Below are 23,328 nucleotides of genomic sequence, written 5' to 3'. Positions count from 1 at the left end.
GAAAAGTCCATTACCACTCTCATGAAGGTCCAGTGATATTTCAGCATATCCTCCACTCCTGGCTCTGCATCAGGGTCTTGAGAATCAGATCCATCCAGGATGAGGTCACTGAGGCTGGGCCATAGTTTGTGTGAGCCTCCCTTAATGACAGCTACCAGTGGGGAATGGACAACTGTGATGTTGGTTGTTCGTTGGACAAATACAGGAGTTCCCAGGAGTGAAACGGTGAATACGAGGAAATACTGTCCCACTTCGAGCGTATGCTTTGGGAGTATAAGAAAAGGTGTAGATACATCCACTTGACTTCTAAGAATGACATTGTTCCTGCAGAAATTGATGTTCCCATTTGTACAATCAGACCTTCTGAATATCTCCCATAGGTAGATGGTCTTGTAAGTAGAGCAGTTAATGTCCACGCTGGCTTCAAAGAAACTTGGTATAGACCTGTAGATAGTAGTCTGGCTCTGGACTAGAGAAGCTTGAGGGATGGAACACTTGAGCTCTTCCACTTTCTTGTGAAGCTGTGTGGACACTTGGCTGACTTTGTTGAGAACTTTGGCCATAATACTGTATTTTCCAGCAATTAAATAAGTATGATTGACTGTGCTAAAGTCTGTCACCAATGCTTCAGTGGAATCCCCAAAGTCCCAGTGGTATGTGACATTGCTCCCTCCATTCATTGTTGCAGAAAACTTGACAGCGTGTCCAACAAATATTCTCTCTGAATGACAGACAAGATTGAGCTTCTTAACAGGCCACTCCACTGAATAAGTCTCATTTAGCATCTGGGAGCAGACTCCATTACTACCTATCACACTAACAGACAACACACCACTCTCTTGTGGAGTAAAGACCACTTCTTGGCCCATGAGCCAGGTGGGCTTTGACCTCAACAAGTGAAATATCCAGGTATAGTTAATTGGAAACCCACTCTGAACTTCAGCCTTGAAATGGCTTTCTTTCAGAGCCTCTAAAGCAGTGGAACAACAGTTCACAAGTCGCAAACCTTGAATGCGCTCAGTGACCAGTATGCTGGAAGACACCTCAGCACTACTGACTAGATTCCAAGCTTTCACTGTAACTAGATGTCTCCCCACTGGAAGGCTTGATATGCTGAATTGCCCCCTGAGAATGCCCTGGCTATATATCCAGTCTATGTTTCTAAATGTTATAACAAAGCTTACATTGCTTCCTATGGAGACTGTTGGAATAAAGGTAACTTCTTCTTCAATGCAGAGGGAAGACTTGCTTATATTAAGCAGAAGTCCTTTGATTCCATCCTGGACGGTGAGCCTGTGTGAAACCATCTGCCAGTTTATCCCATTGGAGACATTCAAAGACACCTGGTAGATGTCTACATGTGTAAAAGTGTAGATAAAGGTCTGACTAGTGGCATTAAAAGTGTTGGTTCTGGCACCTCTAATGTTCCACTCCCAGTGCAGATCACTACCCTTGTGAATGAGCCCATAAAGTGTAATGGCAGTACTTGTGTTGACATAAAATGGACGTGTCTGTCCGTCAATTTCAAAATCCACCTCTTGGACCTCCTCTTGGACTATGAACTGTTTGGTGTCATTACATTGGCTGAAGACATTCCAAACTGAAACTGTGACAAGACAGTGGCCCAAACTTGTAAAATTGTGAAGAAGAAAGGGTGCATGTGTCTGCAGAGGGGATGGATCAGTGTTCACATACCAAAGGTACTCTAGCTCTGACCCTGTAACCACGGATGCAGAAATATTCACTAATTTCCCTAATGCCACAATGTTTGATTGTGTTGTGATGTGTGCACTTATTACAGGCTCTACTGCTTCTATAAAAACAATGCTGGTGGCCTCACCCAACTTGTTTGAGGCTCTTAGCTGAAGTGAGATACTGCCAGGGCTTTCAGTGAACAGATGAAAAAGCTTGTCATCACCAGTGATCTCTCTGTCTATTCCTCTCTGTGTAGCAATCCAGTGATAAGTAACATTGGAGCCTTTGGTGATTGAAGCAATAAACATCAGTTCCTCTTGGGTTGGTATGTATTTCATGTTTGTCAGGCTGTGACATTCAATCTGAAGACCCTCTATTCTTTCAAAGACCTCAATTAAAATAGCTGCTTCCCTTCTACTCACAAAGTTCTGGGCTATAAGCCTCACTCGATACACTCCTGGTTTGGGGAAAGCAAACATTATCTGATGGCTCCCCTGTATGGTTGAAGTTACACCATCCACAGTCCAGTAGTAGTTGGTGCTACTGATAGCACTAAATGCTGTGATAAGAGTTTCCTCTCCTACTATAGCAAAAGGCTGGTTGGTGTGAAGTGTAAGTTCTGCAACAGGAAGTAATACATTCACTTTGAGAGTGGCAGACTCTCTGCTCACCACATTAGATGCTGTGGCAGTGACTGTGAACTGACCTGTTGAAGTAAAGCTATGTGACACATTTTGCTTTTCCTGCACCGGAGAACCATCTCCAAAGTCCCACAGTAATGACACATTGCTTCCAGTGCAATTAGCAACCCAAAATGATATTAATGTATTGATTGCCATTGTGTCACTTTGACTATCATGCACCAAAGACAGCTTACTTACAGGTTTTTGAATGGTGATGGCAACTTTGGCTGTTTTGTTGCTGACTTTATTACTTACCATTACTGATACCTCTTCAACACCTTCATCTTTAAAGACAAAGCACCTCTGAGAGTTTTCCATCTTGCTGGTGAGACTAGAGAACTTGCTGAACCACTTAAATTGGTAACCTGTCATATGTTCAGGGAAAACAAATACCCTGAAACATACCTGTTCTCCTACTGCCACAACATCATGTGACGACTGCACTGCCATATTGGTTATTGGTGCTTCGACACAGATAGTTATATTAAATGATACAGATGTAACGGAACTATACACAGCCAGGCTAACATGAAAAATCCCTTGGCTTGGAAATGAATGCCTGACTGTAGACTGTCCTGTCACTACAGTCAAAGGTGATCCATCTCCAAATTCCCAATGGAAAATCAGAGTGGATATTTTCCCATTAACCAGAGCAGTAAATTGTATGTCTTTACCAATTAGGATACATTCCGTAGGTAGAACTCCACTAACAGCCAAACTGTAGACCTCTACCCTGTTAGACTGATGAGCTTTGCTGACAGAATTGGAGACAGTTACAGCTAATGTATAATTCCCTGGAGACTTATAAACATGAGAGATAGAGCCATCTGTGAGGTTTCCCTGTAGGGAGCCATCACCAAAGTCAAAATCCCAGATGAGACTTGTACCAGTGGCAACTTTAGCTTTAAAATCTGTAACAGATCTTACTTCATTGGATTTATTGTAGCTAATGGTTAATCCAGAGATTTTCTCCACAACTTCTAACATGAGCCAGGTGGTCAGGGTAGTTAGAGTGTTGTTGGCACACACTGTAACATTATAAAACCCAGCAGATCCAAAAGAGTGATGGACTTGATGGTGGTTTCCATGGACAGTTTTGGAGCCATCACCAAAGTCCCACATATAAAAGACAGCATAGGTGGAGGGCTCTGGAGAAGCTTCCAGGAGAAGGGTATGTTTGACAAGGGGTACTGGTGGGGAGGAGGAAATGTGAACATGGCTTAATTCAGGGCGGACATTAATCTTCATGGATGCACCAATGTTGTGATACTGGTTGGAGACTTGGACACGAAGTGTGTAGTCATCTGCATTGAAAAAAAAATTAAAATGGATTTTACATGGATGTACTAAATAGTAAGTTTTTAGTACACAGAGCCTGCCACAGTGTCATTCTTGACGCTACCACTAGATGTTGACAAAGTAAGGAATTTTCAGAAAATCTGAAATGAATTTCAAGAACATATACAAAAGGATGTAAATGAGGTTAAAAAAGATCTACAAATGTTTTGTGGATCCATGTCAAAATAGCATCAAAGAGACACCTTAACCAGCTATCCTACAATATTTGCTAAAAGTTAATTTGATGTTTGGCTCTTTATTTACAGCAGTATTAAAACTGCATTAACTATCTTTTTGACGACCTGGGGTAGTGAAAAGAAGGTGTAAACAGCACACTGACATATTATCACCTCATTAAATTTATAGGGCATACTTGTTAGTAAGCAGTTGCTGCATACAGCAGTTGTAGATCTAGCAACATTACCATTCATTAAGTGTTGTGCTAGTGTCCATCAGACAAAGGTCAGTCCAGTTTTCGCTTTCTTTTAGTTTTGCTTTGGACTCCGGCATGAAATATCTGACTCTTATCTGACTCTTATCTGACCACCTAAATACTCTGCTATGGTGACCAGCTAATGGCTTACTTTTCTTTCAGTTGTTTAGTGCTGTGCAGAAGCACACTGTGGGTTATCAACCTTCTGCTGCTGGAAACATTGTTAATGAATGTGGTGAGAGCTAATAAAAAGTTGCAGGCTCCACAGCCAAAATAATGCCCTGAAATATGCAAAAAGGCTTCATAAAGCTGAGGGATTAGGCTGAATTGGGTTATAATTTTCTGTGGTTTCGTCACTTTGCAACACCTTTACAAAACATGAGGTGTTTGATCCACTGTTAACATAAAAAAAATTGTTTTGTGCAGCTTTAATGGTTTGTGTGTATGTTTACCTGGTATAGAATAGGTATAGTTCACTGAGTCCTGCACATGTGCTTGCTTCTCTCCTCTCTCCACAAGTCCTTCCATGGTCTGACATGGAGCAGTCTGGGTATGGCTCACCTTTCTACTGCCATCCCCAAAATCCCACCTGCATGACATGTGCCATATGGAAATTTAGATTTACCAGACAAGAAAACAACTTTACAAGCATGTTTCAGGTGAAATTCTTTGTTGTAAAGTAAGAAAGGCAATGCAATCTCTAAGGATTTCTGAGGGTATTTATACCCACATATTGCCATACCTGAAGGTGACTGGCATGGAGATGTCCACTTTGACCTTGAGGGTGTAGAGGTGTGTAGCATTCACAGCTACAACCTCCCTGACAAACTGGAACTCTGGCTCAGACAGTGGGGTCATTTCATCAGCAGTAAGGAGGATTTGCTGACTCTGGGAGCTCACAGGGTTGGAAGCTGTTACCTAGTATAAGGTTTGAAGATTACTTTTTTTCTTTTTGGCTTTTTAATAATTTATGGTAATCCTTAAATAAGCTCCCAAAATTAAGTTCAACAACACATTAAAAGGAAATAACTGGACATATTTAACACCATAAAGCCAATTAAGTGTCTTACCGTGAGCTTATACTTGGCAGGTTTCTTGAGCACAACATTGTAAGATTCTCCTTCGTAGGCAAATTTCTCCAGATTGTCAATAACCCATGTGAATTTTACTGATGAACCACCCTCTACTCTGGCTGTAAAAGACTACAATATAAAATCATTTAAAAAATACCATTGTTAGAGAAAATGTCACAAAAATGTCACAAAACTAGGGTTGGACTAGGCTTGCAAAATTATAGTTTCCCATATCCACATTCCTTTGACAGAATGTCAACAATACTACTCTTAACTAGCAGAGTAGCCAAACTAGCAGCTCTGAGCTTTTAAGTACCAGTGGTGCTTAAAATCAAACACCAAACAATGACTGTTAACATACTGGTCTGTACAAGGTTATGTTCACCATGTCCACGATCTAGGTTTAGCATGCTAGTATGCAGCTGAAGCTGCTGGGTATGCTAGTTTTGCAGATATTAGGTCAATGATCAAACTATTGGACAAAATGAAATTTTGGCCTGTTGATGGCACTACACAAAAAGCACCAGCATTATTGCAAATTAACCAGTGTGGAACATGAATATCTATACCAAATCTTACAGACACTAATCTAATAGTTATCAAAACATTTAACTGAAAACCACAAATTCCAACCTCTCAATGTCACTAACATCAAGTTGGAGGATCAGCAAAGTTATTAGGATACATTATCATGGGAATCGTGAATGTCTGTACCACATTTTGTGGCAATCCATTTAAAAGAAGTGAATATATTTCACATGATGAGTGATACATTTGTCCTGCTGGTGGCAATTGGCAGCAATAGGAGTCATCCTCTGGGGACTATGAACAGCTGTTCAAAACTCAAATGTCAATCTATCAAATAGTTGCTAGATATTTCTGTGTTGAATGGATTGAATGGCTGACATCTCTGCTGCTAGCATGGCTACTAAAACATTTGGTCAAATATGCACAATGCATGTGTTGTAAATTCATTTTTTCATTCTCACCTGTGACGTGTCTATTAGAATCCTCTGGCATCCATGTGGCTCAACACTAAGCCCTGTCACTGCCTCGTACCCACAAATTTTCACACTCACACTCCGCCCACTCTGAGAGCTTCCTGCATCCATCACACTGATGTTCAATGTCTGCACCCCTACTGAAGGCAACAACAGAGTCACAGAGGAGAACCAGTCTTCAAGGGACTGTCTCTTACAGCCTGGCCAAGAAGAAGCCACCTCTTCAGGGCAAGATGGAAGAAAGGGGACCCCAGTTTGGAGCACTGGGGCTGACCATGAGCTCCTGGCTTTCTGACCAGACAGGATTTTTATTACAATAAGTGTTGGGAAGTTGATTTTGACATGAATTTGGTTCTTTTCATCTGGCAGAGGGTAGATGACATTGAGCCTAAATTTAGATCTCCCACTCAGAGAAGGATCTGTAATCATGGGCCTAATATCAGGGGCAGTAGTTGCCTCTCTGTGGGTGAAGTCAAAGATATCATTGAGCTCTGTACTGCCGTGAAGAGTGTCCATGGACAGCATCCTCAGATTGCACACCACCCCATCCACCCACTGGCCTCGTTGGGACAGTGAAGTAAGTCCTCCCTGCCACCAGCCTCCCCACTCTGCCCCCCTAAGAGAGAGGTAACTCTGGCGCCAAGTGGAGTTTAGAGAAGCTTCACTGTTGAGGCAATGCAGGAAGGTTCCAGAGTCACGGGTATGCTGTATAGCCACAACATCGTCAGGGTACACCATGATTGCTGAATCTGGAAGAAGCAGCTGTTACAGAAAAAACATGACAATGTCAAAGTATTATTCTGTTTTAATTGTACGTTGACGTTGAAGTGCAACAAAAGTCAACTCACGCTCATAGTTTTCAGTTCAGAGCTAGGGTTTATTCTCAGAGGCAGGTCTGCCACAAGGTGGTAGAAGGGTGGTATTGCGGGGTATCTGGGAGGCAAAACAAAGCCACGGCCCCCTGCTGCAGAGTCATATGGGCTGCAGGGAGTGGTTTTGGGCACACAGGCCTCCAGCAGGTGGCACCAGTACTGACCCATGCTGCAGCCCCCTGTAGTGTTACACAGTGGTACTGCTGAACAGCAGCTAAATGGATTAAGGAGAGAGCTGCAACCTGATGAGAAAACAGGAGATTATTACCTACAGTACTAAACAGCACTGCTTAGCATTGCCTACAGTAATAGTACTGTGTGTAACATAGTACAATACAGCCTTTATAAAATATTCTTTGTAACTGATATGCTGTACCTGGAGGTACCAAGTGGTGGTTGGGGTCGCAGTAGGGTCGAAGGACCTGTACACGGGCCAGAGAGGACAGTGGGCTCGGCTGGACCACCAGCTCCACTGTTACCAACTGACCAGCATGACTGAACCATAGTCCTGGGAACAGCTGCATCTGTGGGTCAAACGAGCGACAGAATAGAAACCAACAATACAAAGTACAAAGCACTCAAGTACAGGGGGGTTTCAGAGTGATAATATATTTTCGTGTGAAAGACCACTCCTTTAAGCAGTCAAACATGTAATTAAATCATTTCATTATTCAACATACCAGACCAGTGGTTGCCAAATTTTTTGGCAACCACTGAATTAGATCAAGTTCTTAAACACCACCTTCCATGTTCCAAATATGTTCTTTAAAAGTAATTTAAAACTGAATTTTATTTAATACTATTAATTATATGAAAGTAGATAATGCTACAATATTTTGTCATACAATTAAAGAAAACAATTAGCTTTTGTACAGTGTAGGATTCGGGAAAAAAAAAACCTTGCAACCCCTTAGGTTGGGAATCAGAGTTTTAGACCGACATTTTACCAACCTCCACTGTGTGTTGTCCAACGTCTGGGACACTGAGAATTGGATGTATCCTGGTTTGAGCATAGATGCCAGTCATAAGAACCAATCCAGTCAGGTAACTGTCTACAGATGGTAAAGCCTCTGCATGAACAGGGATAAACCAACATCACCCATCCAGGAATTTCTGCTAACATTAACCATTTATTAAAGCTTATAGTGCTGTCCTTTAAGGGCTAATGTCATCAACATCAAGAGTCTTACCAGTTACTTCTTTTTCACAGAGGTAGAAGAATTGTCCAGCACAATGTACTTTCCTCCACTGTCCCAGTATCCCCAAGGCCATCTGAGTACACCCCCCCCCCCTGCCTCCAGCCCACCATGCAGGACTTACTAGATCCACACCCCCAGCCTGCTCAGACCCTTCTCCCCCCAATCCCTTCAGCCATATCCACACAGTGGTTTTCCTAAACAAAAACAGGGACCACAATGTAACTACTCTTATAAAATGGAAACCAGGGATACATTAATCATGATATAAATGTAGACAGACATTGTTCATAAGACTCACAATGTAAAGGAGTAGTGGATAAAGTTTTGCAGCTCCAGGCTGTCAGCAGATGCTAGATCCCCTCCTGGAGTCTCACTGCATGAATTCTGTGCCTCAGACCATGAAGATGTCATCTCAGAGATCCAGTAACATCGCAAGCTGGACAAATGGATCTGACCACCTTTTGGACATGGAATGTCCTCTGAAGGCCAATAATCACAATGAGCTGACAGTATGCAGGAGGAATCATTTCTCAACACACGTTACTTATGAGATCAATTATCGTATCAGCCACAAATATGCATAAAGAATCCATACTTCCATCTTCTGAGGTGTACGTGTTGGCATGATTCAATTCAAATATTCCACTCATTTTTTCAGCTGCAAAGTCATTAATTTATATTAAATATCAATTTGTAATAATTGAGCAGGTGGCGCTCATGAGAAACAATGAGTACAACTGACTCTGTTCATCATCAGATGATACATGAGCAGGTGGGGGTGGGTGGTATTCCAGAAAGCGTGTCTACTAAAAACTAAACTGATTTTCTCAACCATGGGATGACGGAAACGCTCAGATTCCCGTTGTAACTGACTCTGAACCTAACCTGCTTGCTGGCAGGTTTTCTTCAATAAACCCTGAGTTTCTATCTGAAGAAGCTTCTGATTTCATCATTCATACTGTCCATATCAAAGTGCATATCAGAGTGCATTTATTAGCAAAAGTTTACATTGGGAGAAGATTAAAATCCAGATTGGACATGAGTTTTTTTTATTGGACATTTAACGTTACCTCTTTTATGTTCAGTCATCAGTGTGAGGATAGAGACAGCGATGTCTGACACTCAAATATTACACAATGTGGCTTCATCCTCAACTCAGATTAAAATCTATTCACATTCTGTCTTTATAACACTGAGACTCCATGGACATTAGGACAACTGTCAGGTTGTCAATCAGTTCCTCTGCACTGAAACATTTACTTGCAGGGATCACTGATGTGATATTTTTTAGTTAGGATGACACTAGTGTAGTAGAAAAATTCTTAAAGATTATAATGATGTAAAAAATGCCACTTCTACCTGAAATAATAAGGCTAGATGAGATTTAAATTCAGAAAATTTTTAAATATGTAAAAATATAAAATACAGGCTTAAAATAATTAAGTTGAACTAACTTAAGCAGTACCTCAGTACAGCACTGATGCCTTGCTCCCTGAACAAGACAAAATATTTTCTTTTTTATATTGATTGATTATGAAATGAATCTTCTCACCTCCAGCTGCAGCAATCCAAGCCACACAAAGGATCCAGAGTAGCGCCTTCTTTTGTAACACAAGTGTGCCTGTCATCTTGCAGAGCAAATCATATTCTTCTGAGAATAAAAAATAGTCTCTGCATGATCACCACAGGTACATCACAGAAATCAATACTCTCCCATTATTGCATTAAATGGTTGGATTCTTGTCATCTTTTTTTCTGTCATTGTCACAAGATTTTCCCCTTATCCTGAGTGTTCGTGTGCAAGTCAAACATTCAGTGTCCCTTCCAACCCCTCTTCCTTCACTATAAATCCACCTCTGTCTTTTACACACTCACATTTCCCTCCACTAACACCCCTCCCTTCGTCCTGCAAACACAATGAGTTATGGTGGTGTCGCAGTTTTAAAGGCCTCCACTTTCGCTGAGTGCTTGGGTGACTTCTACTTTGTCTCTCAGCAACAGCTATAGAGGCAGAGTGGACAGAGGAGGCTAACACTGCTCATTACCATGTTGTAAAACCCCTAGCCCTCAATAGAAACAGTCAGATTCACTCAGGAAGGATGCAACTAGGGGTCCTGACAGAAACAAGTCTCAGAAACCAGAGGATCATTGTTGTGTATGTGTTGTTTGGGTGTAAATAGTTGCTTTATATATTTTTTAGGAATTTAGAAGAATCAGTACCGCGTTCTGGGTTGTCAAAACCGTTTTAGCTAAGAAATTTTTCTGCATTGTGCCCATGGCCTGTTGTCCAAGCACTAACACCAAGACCTCATCAATACCCAAACAAAGGCTTTGTGACGCACATGCAAACTAAACAGACATAGTTTTAAAAGAAGGGATGCCATCTGTGTTGCCTGGAGAGGGATACAATTGTGTTTTTCCCCTCACAAGAACATGAGATTCAGCAAGAGGGAGCTTCATTGGTTACACTGAATATAGTGACAGTTACAATAGTAAGTGTATTGAATACATTTTTTCTAGTAATGTACTTAAGTGCAATTGAGGTAGCCTAATAGTATGATAAATTATACATCAATGTATCTTGTTCCTAGTTAATTCACAGGTTAAGCCTGTACATACAAAACACGTTAAAGTCTTATAACTAGATTCTGTGTTTACAGCAATGCTAGTGTCTGTAGTTAGGCACAGTACTTTGTGCTAAATGCTACTGTCAACATGCTAACACATGCACAGTGATGATGTTAAAATACTGATGTTTAACATGTGTGACTTATAATTTACCATGTCAACCATCCTAGTTTAGCATGTTAGCATGCTTACATTTGCTAAATAACACCATAGGATATCGCTGAGCAAAACATAAGACACAAAACTCCTGAGATGTGTCACATTCCAGGCACCCCCAAAGATTCACCTTGGCCTTTCCCACAGTTATAAATTAGTTCTGAGACAGGTGCAGCTTTGACCTGTTACAAGTCTGGGGCCAATTACATAGAACTCTGTAGGTTCATAACCAAAACTATGCTTATGCACAAAACCAGAAATGTGCATAAGCATTCTTTTCGTCAGAATTATAAAGGTGTGCATACACACGATTATGGGTTTTTTTTTAATCCCACTCATTGAAAAATTGGGGGCACATGCACCAGCCTCATTTCCACTCCCAGTCAACCATGAATGGATGAAGAAACTCCCTTAATCCATCAGTTTGCATACAAAAATGCTGTCTGCGTCAAAAGTTATCATTCATGGCACAGAAAAGAAGAACAAAAAAAAAACGTAATTTAACTGATTGTGAAATTGAGACACTTGTTGGAGAAATGGAAAAAAGAAAATTTGTGTTATTTGGTGATCTTAGTTCTGGGATCACAAACAGACACAAAAATAGAGTGTGGCAAAAATGGTAAGAGATACGATCAACTCCATGAGTTCTGAGCAAAGGACTGGGGAGGAAGTAAAAAATAAATGGTCGGATTACAAAATTGAGGCAAAAAAGTACATTCATGTGCACCCCACCCACCCACTTCGTGGACTGTTAGCCCTTCTGCCCTCTGTAAAGAAACAGTGCAGCATACTGTGTAGAGCTGCCGGGTTCCAAAAACAGCTTCTTCCCATAACTGAGCTTAGACCCAAGGCCATATCTCCTATTGCTTAAGAGAGAGGAGACTCTGCTGAACACAGTGACATAAAGTATTTGTATGTGGTACCAAGAAAGTGAGAGGTAGAGCAATTTTTAAAATGCCCTAGTTCCTGTTTTCTCCCTAATGTTCTGGACTCAGTTAACATTGGAGTTAGTGGGGCAGTTGGATAGTACTTCTACACTCTGAAGACTCTTGAAAAAGACCTTTATCAGATATACAGTATGTATTATGATTTGAGGCCGTACATTCCCCCACCACTCAGACTTTTCAACTGTCAGAGATTTGGACATGTGGTGGCAGTGCACAAGGGAAAGCAAAAGTGTAGCAAATGTAGTAAAGGACATCAGTATGGCAAATGTGCAGATGATGCAAAGATCAAATGTTGTATATGTGGAGGGGAACATAGCTCAGTTCACCATAGATGTGAGGTCAGCAGGAGAGTGGCTGAGGTGCAACAAGTCAAGGTTGCTCAGGGAATCAACTATGCTGAGGCAGAAAAGAAGGTTTTAGGAGGTCTGCAAGTGTCAAGACAGAAAAACATTAGGAAGAAAGATACAGGTAAATGTAAAGGATGTGAAAAGCTGAAAGAAGAAACCCATATAGTGAGTAAGAATGACTTTGTACTCTTTATGGGGAAAATAATAAAGTGTTCAGCAAAGTCAAAGAGCCAAAATCAGAGGATCAAAATAACTGTCAAATCAGCTGAGAAGTTTCTAGATCTGAAAGGGTTGCTCTAAAACAGTTTAAGTCACTCTAAAGATACAGAGTCCTCTCAGACATGGGCTTGGTCCTCCCAAGAGGGTTAATAATTACTGCAGTGGAATGCAAAATTCTAAAATGCAAATGGCCAAGAGTTTGCCCAACTAGACAGACATACACACATACACAGACACAGAGGACAAACTGGGGACAAACACGGCACATGAGGAAGGAGAAAGGGATAGGGAAAGGGGTGAGAGAGGCCTTATCCCAACACAGTTGAATTTTATTATAAAGGGTTATACCACAATTAGAAGGGACGGGGAATCTGGCAAAAGAGGAAGAGTGTAAAACATTCATGCTGAATGAAATGAGATATAAGTTACGCAGATAATCACAGAATCATCATGAATCAGTTGTAATTAAAATATAGACTGACAGAGGTAAAATAAATATGACTGAATGTTATAACCCACATGGGAAACAGAATCAAAGTATTTTAGAGGATGCTGGGGGACCACTTCAAGATAGTGTAATACTGTATGGGGATTCTAATTCACATAATTGATTATGGGGGAGCAATAGCAGAGATGGAAATGTATTAGTTGTTGAAAAATGTATTGATGATCATGGTTTCATGTGTATTAATAGTGGGGAAAGAACAATGTATAACGCACACAACACAGAAACAGCACTCGACCTGAAAAAAGGCTGTCAGCAACCTAGAAAAAGCTGAACTTCTAGCACAACCACTGTTCAAATCAATCAAATAATCATCAAATAATTGTCAAATAATCTTACACAAGGGGTCAGGGAGTGTAGAAACAGAACAGTCACAGTGAGATTAACATATTTCCAAGAAAGAAAAGCTCTTTTGTCTCCATATCATAGTGGGTTCCATGGGGGTCTGAATACAATGGACTTTGTATTGTGCCTGGAATCAGACATCAGGAAAGCACAGACCTACAAAGAAGTGGTGATAGCTCTTTTCTTTCATGAATGTATGAAAAGGCATATGGCATGCCCTACTTATTAAAACAAAGTCACTAGGAATTGGTGGTAGAGCATATATTTGATTTCTGGATTTTTTTATTTGATAGGAAAATACAAGTGAGAGGAGGTACAGAATACTCCACAGTACAAATAGTGGAGAATGGAACTCCACAAGGTAGTGTATGTTATTATTTAACATAATGATCAATGACATCTTCAGATTGAACAAATCGTAGGGAAATCTCTGTGCAAGGAGGATGGGGCTTTGTGAATAAGACACAGCCATATATCTTATGTCATGTGATGGACCGAGTTGGAAGGCAATGAGGAGTCACAGGTATCTTTTCCAAAAAGAGGGTTTATTTACCCCAAATTAGAAAAATTCAAATGACAAAAAAGTAACCAAAACAGTCTGGGCCCATAAAAGAAGTCAAAGTAACAAAACTAACTGAGGCAAAATAACCTAGAGACAGCGCTCAACCTAACTCAACTGACCTACAGACAAAGAACACAAGGGAACATATATACTAAGACATATGACATGCTAAGACATACAGGGGGGTAACATAAAAACTAACAATTTAACAGTTGGTCTACATGTGTTTACATGTATGTGCAATATGGGTGTAAAGAAGACCTAAGATAACTAAAGAGATGGCCATCACATGTCATGTCATGTCATGTCATGTGATGTCAGTGCATGCAAGCTGCAATAATTGAAGTGGAAAATGGACCATTAAGAGGGGATTCACACTGTCTGTGGCAAAATGTTTGATTTTTTTTTACTTCCAGATATATACAAGATCAGAGAATTTAGTTAATAAAACAGGAGTAGAATTTATTATTCCAGAGTTTCATATTAAAGATGTGAAAAAACAGTAAACTGCACAAAATAGGTGTACAAGATACAGGCAGATGTGAATACTGTGGACATGAAAAAACAGTAAACCATGTCAGAAATACGAAGTAGAAAGAATGTATCTGATTCAAAACATCAGATGGATAAAAAGTGCACTTTGATTGAATAGATATTCTATGAAAGAACTCAATAAATTAGAGTTATCGAATCATATTTCAATAGCTTAGAGTAACTCACTTGATTGAGAATATAGGAGTTGTTTAATATTGTAAATATCTGACGTTCAGATCCACACTCCATACCAGTTGGTGGCGGTAATGATAATGCTTGCCAGCCGCCAATAAACCTCGAAGAAGAAAAAGAAAAGAAGAAGACGACGACGAGGAAGACGACGAAACAGGAAGATGAAGGCAGCAGCTGGTAGAGACACATCGTAGGTAGGCCAATATAAATTGAAGAAAACAAAATAGAAAGCGTTGTTTATGCTGCCAGCATCGGGAAACGCGAAGTTTACGACGCAAAATTTGCAGTTTAATATCGAGATTGATCTTGCTGAATATTAGCAAAATCCTCCCTGTAGGGGAGCACGTATTAGCCCGGAGAGGTGACGTTAAACTGTATGTTGAATCAGTAGCTACTGTACTGTAGTAAGGAACATAGTTTACCTTTAGCCAGTCTTTAGTTCGGTATACATTCAGTGCACCAAGGTGCCGTTAAATATATTTTCTTTCCCCATCATTCCTCTGTCAGAATAACGCAAAGAAGAAGACAATTCCAGAAATGAATGTTTTACTTAATCGTCAGATATTGTTTTATTATTTTATGCCCAATATTCTAGAACACTTATTATTATTCTTAATCAACCGTAGTTTGCGATTAATTGCGTGTACTGGAGCCGATAAATTAATAAATACGAAATAAGTGAAAGTAAAGAAAAATATTTTCATAGATGTTTCGTGTAAAGGGTAGTAAGGGGCTATCTTGATGATTTCTCATATGTACATCACAACCTCTCGGATTCCAGTTACGTCTACAAGTGAAAATTGTTGGATAGAAGCTTAGCAGAATGGTTTTACAGGTGGCAAAATGAGCTCATAATTTTTATTTACATATGAAACCTATTATTATATGATATTCAATAAGTTCACTTAAAGGTCCCAGCGACTTTTTATCCTCATTTAAGAGCTGAATTGTACATTATACAGTTTAAATGTCTGTAGATCAGTGTGTTGCAGGCTAGAAAATGAGGCTTTAGCAATAACAAATTGTGTTATATATATAATGTTATATATATATATATATATATATATATATGAGATTACATACCCATTAATGTGAATGGAAAGGTGCTCTCAAAGCTATGGACCCCATTGTATTTGATGTATATTATTTTTATTACTAAAATATATATTATTTGTATTTGATGTTTATTTTCTTTATTCACACTTTTCAGCAGGTTCTATGCTCCGATTAAGGACCTCTGAAGAAGAACAAAGTAGTTGTGAAATTTCCCAGCTAAGACAAACAGTGTTACAAAACAATGACAGACTCCTTGATGAGATGCTCTGCCAAGAAATCTACAAGAAAGTCATCAACTGCAGAGGTGGTTGGGGCATTGCAGGCACGCCTCTGCATGCTGCAGTGTCTAAAGGCCATCTCAGCTGTTTGCAGGTCCTGCTAGCCCATGGAGCCTTGGTAGACTGTGTGGATGTCAAGGCTCAGACGCCTCTCTTTGCAGCTGTTCGTGGGAAATACCTGGACTGTGTCTTAGCACTCCTAGGAGCAGGTGCCAACCCCAATGGAAACTCATCCAACAACTGCTCCCCTGTCCTCACTGCTGCTCGGGAGGGTGATGTGGAGATATTAAAGGAACTGCTTAAACATGGTGCAGAGGTGAACTCCCGCTCCAAAGTCTTGCTCTGGACCTCCAGTGCCAGGGTGTCAAGTGGGCCGCTGTACCTGGCCGCTGTTTATGGACACATGGAGTGTTTCAAACTGCTGCTCCTCTATGGGGCAGACCCAGATTACAACTGTACAGATGCAAAGCTGATGAGTTCTATCAAGCAGCCTAAAACTGTGCTGGAGATGTGCCTCAGGCATGGTTGTGGCGTGGAGTACATCCAGCTTCTGATTGACTTTGGTGCAAATGTCTACCTTCCTACACTGATCATCGAGAAGTCCACAAAGCAGAATGAGGCTGTGGAGCTGCTTCTCCAGGAAAGAGGTTTCAAATGAAAATATGAATCCATGTTTCTTTTCTGCCCTTTACTCTCAGTGATGGGATGGTGCCCTGCTGACAGGTTGAATGAAGAGAAAAAAAAACTGAAGGCCATTAGAAAAGTTGAGCAGTTGCATATAATCTTGAGACTCAAATTTAGAAATTGTTTTTTCTGCATTTTGGTACCACTTCATTGTGTGGGTCTGTAATTTCAGAAAAAAATTCTTAATCATCTCTCTAGGAAGTTTCCTAGAAAGGATGATATAATGTGGTATTAATCATAGGGAAGCAGAAACATTGTCCTTTTGGTACACTTGCAATTAAGTAATTTCATGTGAAACCCAGCATAAATTTGTCTACAGATAGGTTTGCAATAATAAATGAATAATGAGGGGATATTTACTTGGGTTTAAAGTTTTCTTTCGGGAGAAAGACCTATGTTCTCTAAAATTTGTCCCAAATTACATAGTTGTTTCTGGGAAACATCACAAACAGCCACAAAAGATACCCTTGATGCCTCACACAGAATTTGTTAGATAAAGTTTACTGAGATCAGACAAAAAAAGTCAGTTTTTATGGATACTATTTTGTGTCACCCGTGTGATAACAGTTTTTTTGTAACTTTTACATCTCTTCTGTCTCCAGGAAATCCAAAAGCCTTGACCTCACAGTGCCGCCTCGCGCTCAGAAGATACCTCAAAAAGATCAACAAGATCCACTGTATTGATCAGCTGGAGATGCCAACAAGTCTCATTAACTTCTTGCAATACAGACCTGTCCCAGCCACAGTTCTGTAACTAAGTGAGCTGGAGGCATGTTATGAAAATTGATTTTTATTTTAGCTGAAGCTTTTGTTTTATTTGCAGATTATGGACCACCTTCGTCTCTTTTTTTAATGACTCCTGTTTGTCATGTGCTGTTTTGTTAAGCAAAAATATTAAATGTGAGGACAAACAGTATGTGTGCTTGTTTCATTATTAGTACTTACCCTGTGGCTACTGGAAGACCTCTGAAGGAAGCTGATTCTTCGAGTTGCAGTTCTTTGTCACATGTTAATCACAAGTTAGCTAAGTACTTTAAAAGAGCTGTTTTCTTTAATAAAAAATAATAGCTAGCCTAAGTCCAGCTTTTCTCTTACTAGATCAGGGTCAGTATGTATAAAGCCACCCAGAGTAAAATTTTGGTCTTAAGTGTATCAAAATTATAATAATAACGTGATTTTCTTGTTATTCCTAGGATTAAAAAATAAGAGCGACATGTGTTAAAGACACCTCACGTCTCCTCCATCAGTTAGTGACAGGGGCAGCAGCTATACACTAAATAGTTTGGAAATGTGTTATTGGTTGATAAAAGGTCTGTCCCAAAAACCCAGACGCTATATACATGTATATACGTCTACCATATACTATACGAAAAAGTTAAAATATGCTCCTTTCAGATGTTCACATGAATGACATCTACACTGTATTGTATACAAATGTACAATAATTATATTAGTTTAGCTTTGTAATGAAAGAATTCAAGTGAGTCTGAAAAGAAAAGGACAAACTGATTTAAAGCTATAAAAGTGCCAGTAAACTTTTTAAGGTAATTCATTTTTAGGTCAATCTCCTGGCTTCTGTGTTATTGAGGGTAAGCTAGCAGCATTGTGGGGCTATACAGTAGTGCTTTGAACTAATTGAGACCTTGAGTATCTTTACCAAATTTCATGGAAATCCAGTCAATAGTTTTGGAGAAATTTCTGTGAACCTCATGGTGGCAGTAGAGGAAAAGGCAGGGCATCACCAAAGTCATTAGTATTCATCTTCTGGGGACATAAAAGTCTACCAAACTTTAAAGTAATCCATCCAATAGTTTTTGAGATATTTCAGTCTGGACCAAAGTAGTGGACATATGGTCCAACATTGCCATCAACAGAGAAGTGAATCATCATTTAGTCTGTCATGTAATGAAATTGCATTAAATGACAGTAGAAAAGACAGATAGATAATACATACTGAGTGCTCAAAAACCATAAGTTGAGGGAAACTGAGAATCATTTGGTTGTTTAATTTTATAAATACTTAACATATAATGAAGCATGAACCTAAGTATTTAAATAATTAGACATGGACCACAACATGTGAATTTTTCAGACTGACCTGTAGATGCCAGGAGCTTGTTAAGAGGGAGACTACTGCTTGTTTTGAGTATATCACAGAAGAGGATAAGGTGAAGTATGTATTCCATCTGAATAAGTCAATTAATTACTGTAAAATATCCTCATATATGTCATAATTATGCAGAAACAAGAGCGTGTAGTTTGAGAAAGTCATATTTGGAATTTTATACTTCAGTACACCATAATCACGCTGTGGCTTTCAGAAAGAAATCAGCAAAATCTAATTTTTTCATGCACGGTCCAATAAATTAACAAATTAAACACCAGACATCAAGTATTGCCATTATGAAGAAAACTGGAGGACCTAAACTATAAAATTACATTCAATTAATGTTCTTAACTGACTGTTTTTATTTTAAAACATTGTTTCTGAAAAAGAAAAACTCAAAAGCTGCATCCTCTCAAAAAACATTCACAAGCTCTGAAATCAGGAGAATATTCATTAAATATTTAGAAATTCTTTCCTATATGAGACATCTGCCACACATTAGAGATAATTGTTCAAGTACATTCATCCTTATGTGTTTTACAAAATAGTTCTTTTATTACTGAATTAATAAATTTCAAGTAGCAACAATTCATTTGGTCCCCTTTTTAAAACTGAGGTCAGCATCATTGTCATGACATCATGGCCACTGAGGGTTCTGTTGATACGGTACCAGTTGTCCAAGTGACCTCAGCCTAGGCCCACATCTAGTGACATCATCACTACAAAACCCAAGATGGAGGTCCAGGATGCCAGCTTCCCATTCCCACTGGTGACACCAAGACAGAGAAAATAAAAAATGGGAAAAGTGCGGAATGTTGAGAGAGAGTGCACATTTGTTGTTCCTTATCTCTCCTTCCTTTACCCATCTTCCTTCTTACCTGACTTGAGCCTCTGGTATGATGTCATCTACCACCACGTAGACCATGGCCCCAGCAGCGAATGCCAAAGCATACGGCAACAGAGGTTCTGCCAAAACCACAGCAACAGTGCCCAGTATCCCAGCAATAGGTTCTACCATGCCACTTAACTGGCCATACCTGAGAGGGAAACAATAACAATCAAATCTGAATTTAAATTTAAAGTATCTGTACTGTATCTGTACAGTCTCAGTTGTTTGTTTATTGTACTGTCTGACACAGATACATGTCTTTCCCTACCAGAAGGCTGTCCATGTTGAGACCCCTGCACCCCGAAGTGGTAGGCTCACTGCCAAGCCTTCTGGAAAATTCTGGATGCCAATGCCAATGGCCAAATTTCTGAGGGAATTCACAAATAAAAAACAGTCAGACCATTTCTCTTTACATTAAATGATTGTAATTCAATTCAATTCAATTTTATTTGTATAGCGCCAAATCATAATATACATTATCTCAAGGCACTTTACAGGGTAAGGTCAAGACCTTACTTTGTTACAGAGAAAAACCCAACAGTTCCCACAAAGAGCAAGCACTTGGCGACAGGGGGGAGGAAAAATCTCCCTTTTAACAGGAAGAAACCTCCAACAGAACCGGGCTCAGGGTGGGCGGCCGTCTGCCTCGACCGGTTGGGTTTAGGAGAAGATAAAAAGAGGGGGTGGGGGGAGGAGAGAGGAGAGAAGAGAGAGAGAGAGAGACCAGGAACAGCTGTGTAGGTAATGGTGTTATCAATAATAATGACAGGTAACAGTGGTTAATAGTAAAGATGAGTAGTGGTGGATCTGGATCCTGCTGCTCCCGAGGCAGAGATACCTGCAAAATGAGGACAGAGAGAGGGAGAGAGAGGAGAAGCACAAACTACGGGAGAGAAAAAAAATACAAAGTTAATGGCATGAAGTCATCGAGAGAGAGAGAGGGGGAGAGACAGAAATAGAGAGAGAGCGCCCAGTGAATCATGGGAATCCCCCAGCAGTCTAGCTCTTTAGCAGCATAATTAAGAGATGGGCCAGGACATACCCGAGCCAGCCCTAACTATAAGCTTTACTAAACAGGACAGTTTTAAGCCTGATCTTAAAGGTAGAGAGGGTGTCTGCCTCCCGAACCCACACTGGGAGCTGGTTCCACAGGAGAGGAGCCTGATAGCTGAAGGCTCTGCCCCCCATTCTACTCTTACAAACTCTGGGAACCACAAGTTGACCTGCATTTAGAGAGCGAAGTGTCCTATTGGGAAAATAGGGAACTATAAGCTCTCCAAGGTACGATGGTGCCTGACCATTAATGGCTTTGTAGGTGAGGAGGAGGATTTTAAATTCTATCCTGGAGTTTACAGGGAGCCAATGCAGAGAAGCTAACACAGGAGAGATGTGATCTCGTTTCCTAGTTCCTGTCAGTACTCGTGCTGCCGCATTTTGGATCAATTGGAGGCTTTTTACTGAATTTTTGGGACATCCTGACAATAAAGAGTTACAGTAGTCCAGTCTTGAGGTAACAAATGCATGAACTAGTTTTTCAGCATCCTTTAGACACAGAATGGGTCCTGGTCAAAAATGACACCAAGGTTTCTGACTGTAGCACTGGAGGCCAAGGTAATGTCATCCAGAGTCAGTATATTATCACATAGTGTATCTCTGAGGTATTTTGGGCCAATTACAATAACTTCAGTTTTGTCTGAATTTAAGAGTAAGAAATTACTGGTCATCCAGATTTTTATGTCCTTAAGACACACCTGAAGCTTGGCTACCTGGTTAGTCTCACCTGGCTTCATGGATAAGTAGAACTGGGTGTCATCTGCGTAACAATGGAAATTTATCTGGTGCCTCCTAATAATGTTTCCTAGAGGAAGCATATATAGACTGAAGAGTATTGGTCCTAGCACCAAACCTTGTGGAACTCCATGACTGACTTTTGTGATGATAGAGGAGTCATTATTAACATGAACAAACTGGAGCCTATCTGACAAATATGACTTAAACCAGCTTAGTGTGGTTCCTTTGATGCCGACCATATGTTCTATGGTCTCTGTAATAAAATCTTATGATCGATGGTGTCAAATGCGGCACTAAGATCTAGTAGGACAAGTATAGAGACAAGTCCATTGTCTGAGGCTATGAGGATATCATTGGTTGACTTCCTCATAGAGTACAGAACACAAGACATTGCTTGGCAAATTACCCTTGGTAAAAAATTAATATGGGCTATAGAACTGTTTTAATTTTGTTCTTTGAATTGATTGAACTGACTTGATAAAAGCAACAGAGAGAGATCCAAATGACCCAAATTTGTGCCAACAACAAGCAACAGAAGCACCTAGAGGTGGAAAATGACAGCTGGTCATTGGAGTTGGAGTAGGCCATTGTACAAGAGACTTTTCTCACCTTTTCTGATCACCTGGACAATTTTTTAGGCATAAAATACAGAGTAACTATTGCAACGTTTTTCCATATGTTTATCTTCGTTTAGGGCATAATTATGTTGATTCTGATTCCCTCAAATGGTTCATAGAGAGATCAGCCTCTGGTAATAAAATTCTTGTTCACTTGGGCTAGTTAGGTTGTAAAGGTATGTTTTTGGATGAGGCTAGAGCTCCACCTGTAATGACCAGACAATTCCTGTCTAACACCTGCCACTGCTCTCTACAATACCAAAATCTAACCACTAGATGTCAGCAACACACAACACAGTAAGCATACCAAACTTTTATCTCATTCCAACCATAGTGAATCTTAATCGACACCCAACCATTTCAACTTCACACATACTCCTCACTCAGGCTAATAACTACAAAAAGAACTTATAACTACCTGTTGTTTCAGGTTTGGAAAACCAATCACAGTGCTTCTAAATATATAATCGCACGATCCACAGCTTTATGACCAGCTGCAATGCTGTACAGAATGTCTGCAGTTTTTCTGTGGTCTATAGCATGTACCTTAATGAATTACCTACTTCATTTCTCACTTGCCAGTGTAGAAAAATGACAATTATGGATATATAGAGATGTGTACCGTATGCATGTTTGTTTGCATTGAAACCAGTCTTACCTGGCACTCTCAAAAGTAGCAGATGAAGTCTTTCCAATGGCTCCAAATCCCACACCCACAGCCAAACCCTCTGCAGATAAAAAACACAGACAACAGACCCATCACTTTTATGTCTTTGTCATCTTCCAAGCCTCTGTAGGAACATAGGAAAAACAACACTTTAAGAAAGAGGAAAGAAAAATGTTAGCAAAGAGTAGAAATGGGAAAGTAAGCACACTAAAGAATATCAAAAGGGTTTGTGGAAGATTATTGGTCTGGAATGAATCGTGATGTGCTTTGGTCTGTTCTTTCAGTTAGAACACTGTGATCTACTTACAGCAACAGTCCATGAGGATATCCAGTCCAATATATACACTGTAATCTTTTATTTGGTCTAACCTTCTATAGTCAGGTTTTTGCTGATGAAACCTGACAATGAAGTTTCAACCCACTAAATGTTTCTGCAGAGACAACCGTTGTGAAATGCTGACATATTTGCTGAACTACTGATCCATCACTGTCATTTTTTTTTTTTTTTTT

General features: G+C 39.9%; 3 protein-coding genes across 7 annotated transcripts in view; 1 reads left to right on the top strand and 2 right to left on the bottom strand.

Moving 5' to 3' along the window:
* Positions 1 to 9,922, bottom strand: part of pkd1b (polycystic kidney disease 1b) — a 29,497-nt gene extending 19,575 nt beyond the window's left edge. The window contains exons 1-11 of the mRNA XM_071463368.1: positions 9,847 to 9,922; positions 8,593 to 8,773; positions 8,286 to 8,488; positions 8,047 to 8,165; positions 7,472 to 7,619; positions 7,072 to 7,337; positions 6,212 to 6,985; positions 5,220 to 5,351; positions 4,892 to 5,067; positions 4,602 to 4,738; positions 15 to 3,682 (exon numbers count right to left, since the gene is read on the bottom strand). Coding sequence (XP_071319469.1) covers positions 15 to 3,682; positions 4,602 to 4,738; positions 4,892 to 5,067; positions 5,220 to 5,351; positions 6,212 to 6,985; positions 7,072 to 7,337; positions 7,472 to 7,619; positions 8,047 to 8,165; positions 8,286 to 8,488; positions 8,593 to 8,773; positions 9,847 to 9,922 — 5,880 coding nt within the window. The remainder of the gene's footprint in view (positions 1 to 14; positions 3,683 to 4,601; positions 4,739 to 4,891; positions 5,068 to 5,219; positions 5,352 to 6,211; positions 6,986 to 7,071; positions 7,338 to 7,471; positions 7,620 to 8,046; positions 8,166 to 8,285; positions 8,489 to 8,592; positions 8,774 to 9,846) is intronic.
* Positions 9,923 to 14,801: 4,879 nt separating this feature from the next.
* On the top strand, positions 14,802 to 17,663 carry LOC139608247 (ankyrin repeat and SOCS box protein 12-like). 2 transcript variants are annotated; one of them, XM_071461781.1, is made up of 3 exons: positions 14,802 to 14,923; positions 15,940 to 16,710; positions 17,350 to 17,663. In XM_071461781.1, the coding sequence occupies exons 2-3, from the start codon at positions 15,948 to 15,950 to the stop codon at positions 17,499 to 17,501; spliced, it is 915 nt and encodes a 304-aa protein (XP_071317882.1). In that variant the 5' UTR covers positions 14,802 to 14,923; positions 15,940 to 15,947; the 3' UTR covers positions 17,502 to 17,663. The 2 variants fall into 2 exon arrangements, with proteins under 2 accessions (XP_071317882.1, XP_071317883.1); XM_071461782.1 differs by having other exon boundaries at positions 14,848 to 14,919.
* A 1,070-nt stretch (positions 17,664 to 18,733) lies between these two features.
* The window catches only part of LOC139608246 (zinc transporter ZIP11-like), a 116,369-nt gene continuing 111,774 nt past the window's right edge, over positions 18,734 to 23,328 (bottom strand). For all 4 annotated transcript variants that reach the window (XM_071461776.1, XM_071461779.1, XM_071461778.1 and 1 more), the window contains exons 7-10: positions 22,810 to 22,879; positions 20,012 to 20,110; positions 19,733 to 19,891; positions 18,734 to 19,620 (exon numbers count right to left, since the gene is read on the bottom strand). In XM_071461776.1, the coding sequence (XP_071317877.1) occupies positions 19,542 to 19,620; positions 19,733 to 19,891; positions 20,012 to 20,110; positions 22,810 to 22,879 (407 nt within the window). In that variant the 3' untranslated portion in view covers positions 18,734 to 19,541. The remainder of the gene's footprint in view (positions 19,621 to 19,732; positions 19,892 to 20,011; positions 20,111 to 22,809; positions 22,880 to 23,328) is intronic.

Source organism: Trachinotus anak, unplaced genomic scaffold, assembly GCF_046630095.1.
Source record: "Trachinotus anak isolate AG129_WGS33_773 ecotype Australia unplaced genomic scaffold, CSIRO_AGI_Tana_v1 ptg000025l, whole genome shotgun sequence".
In the NCBI taxonomy this organism is placed as follows: Eukaryota; Metazoa; Chordata; class Actinopteri; order Carangiformes; family Carangidae; genus Trachinotus; species Trachinotus anak.
This window is presented reverse-complemented; position numbering and strand designations above follow the sequence as displayed.

Coding starts and splice junctions, on each gene's coding strand:
- LOC139608247 (XM_071461781.1), top strand. CDS start 15,948: ATGCTCCGATTAAGGACCTCTGAAGAAGAACAAAGTAGTTGTGAAATT. Junction 16,711..17,349: donor GCTGCTTCTCCAGGAAAGAG/GTTTCAAATGAA, acceptor TTCTGTCTCCAG/GAAATCCAAAAGCCTTGACC.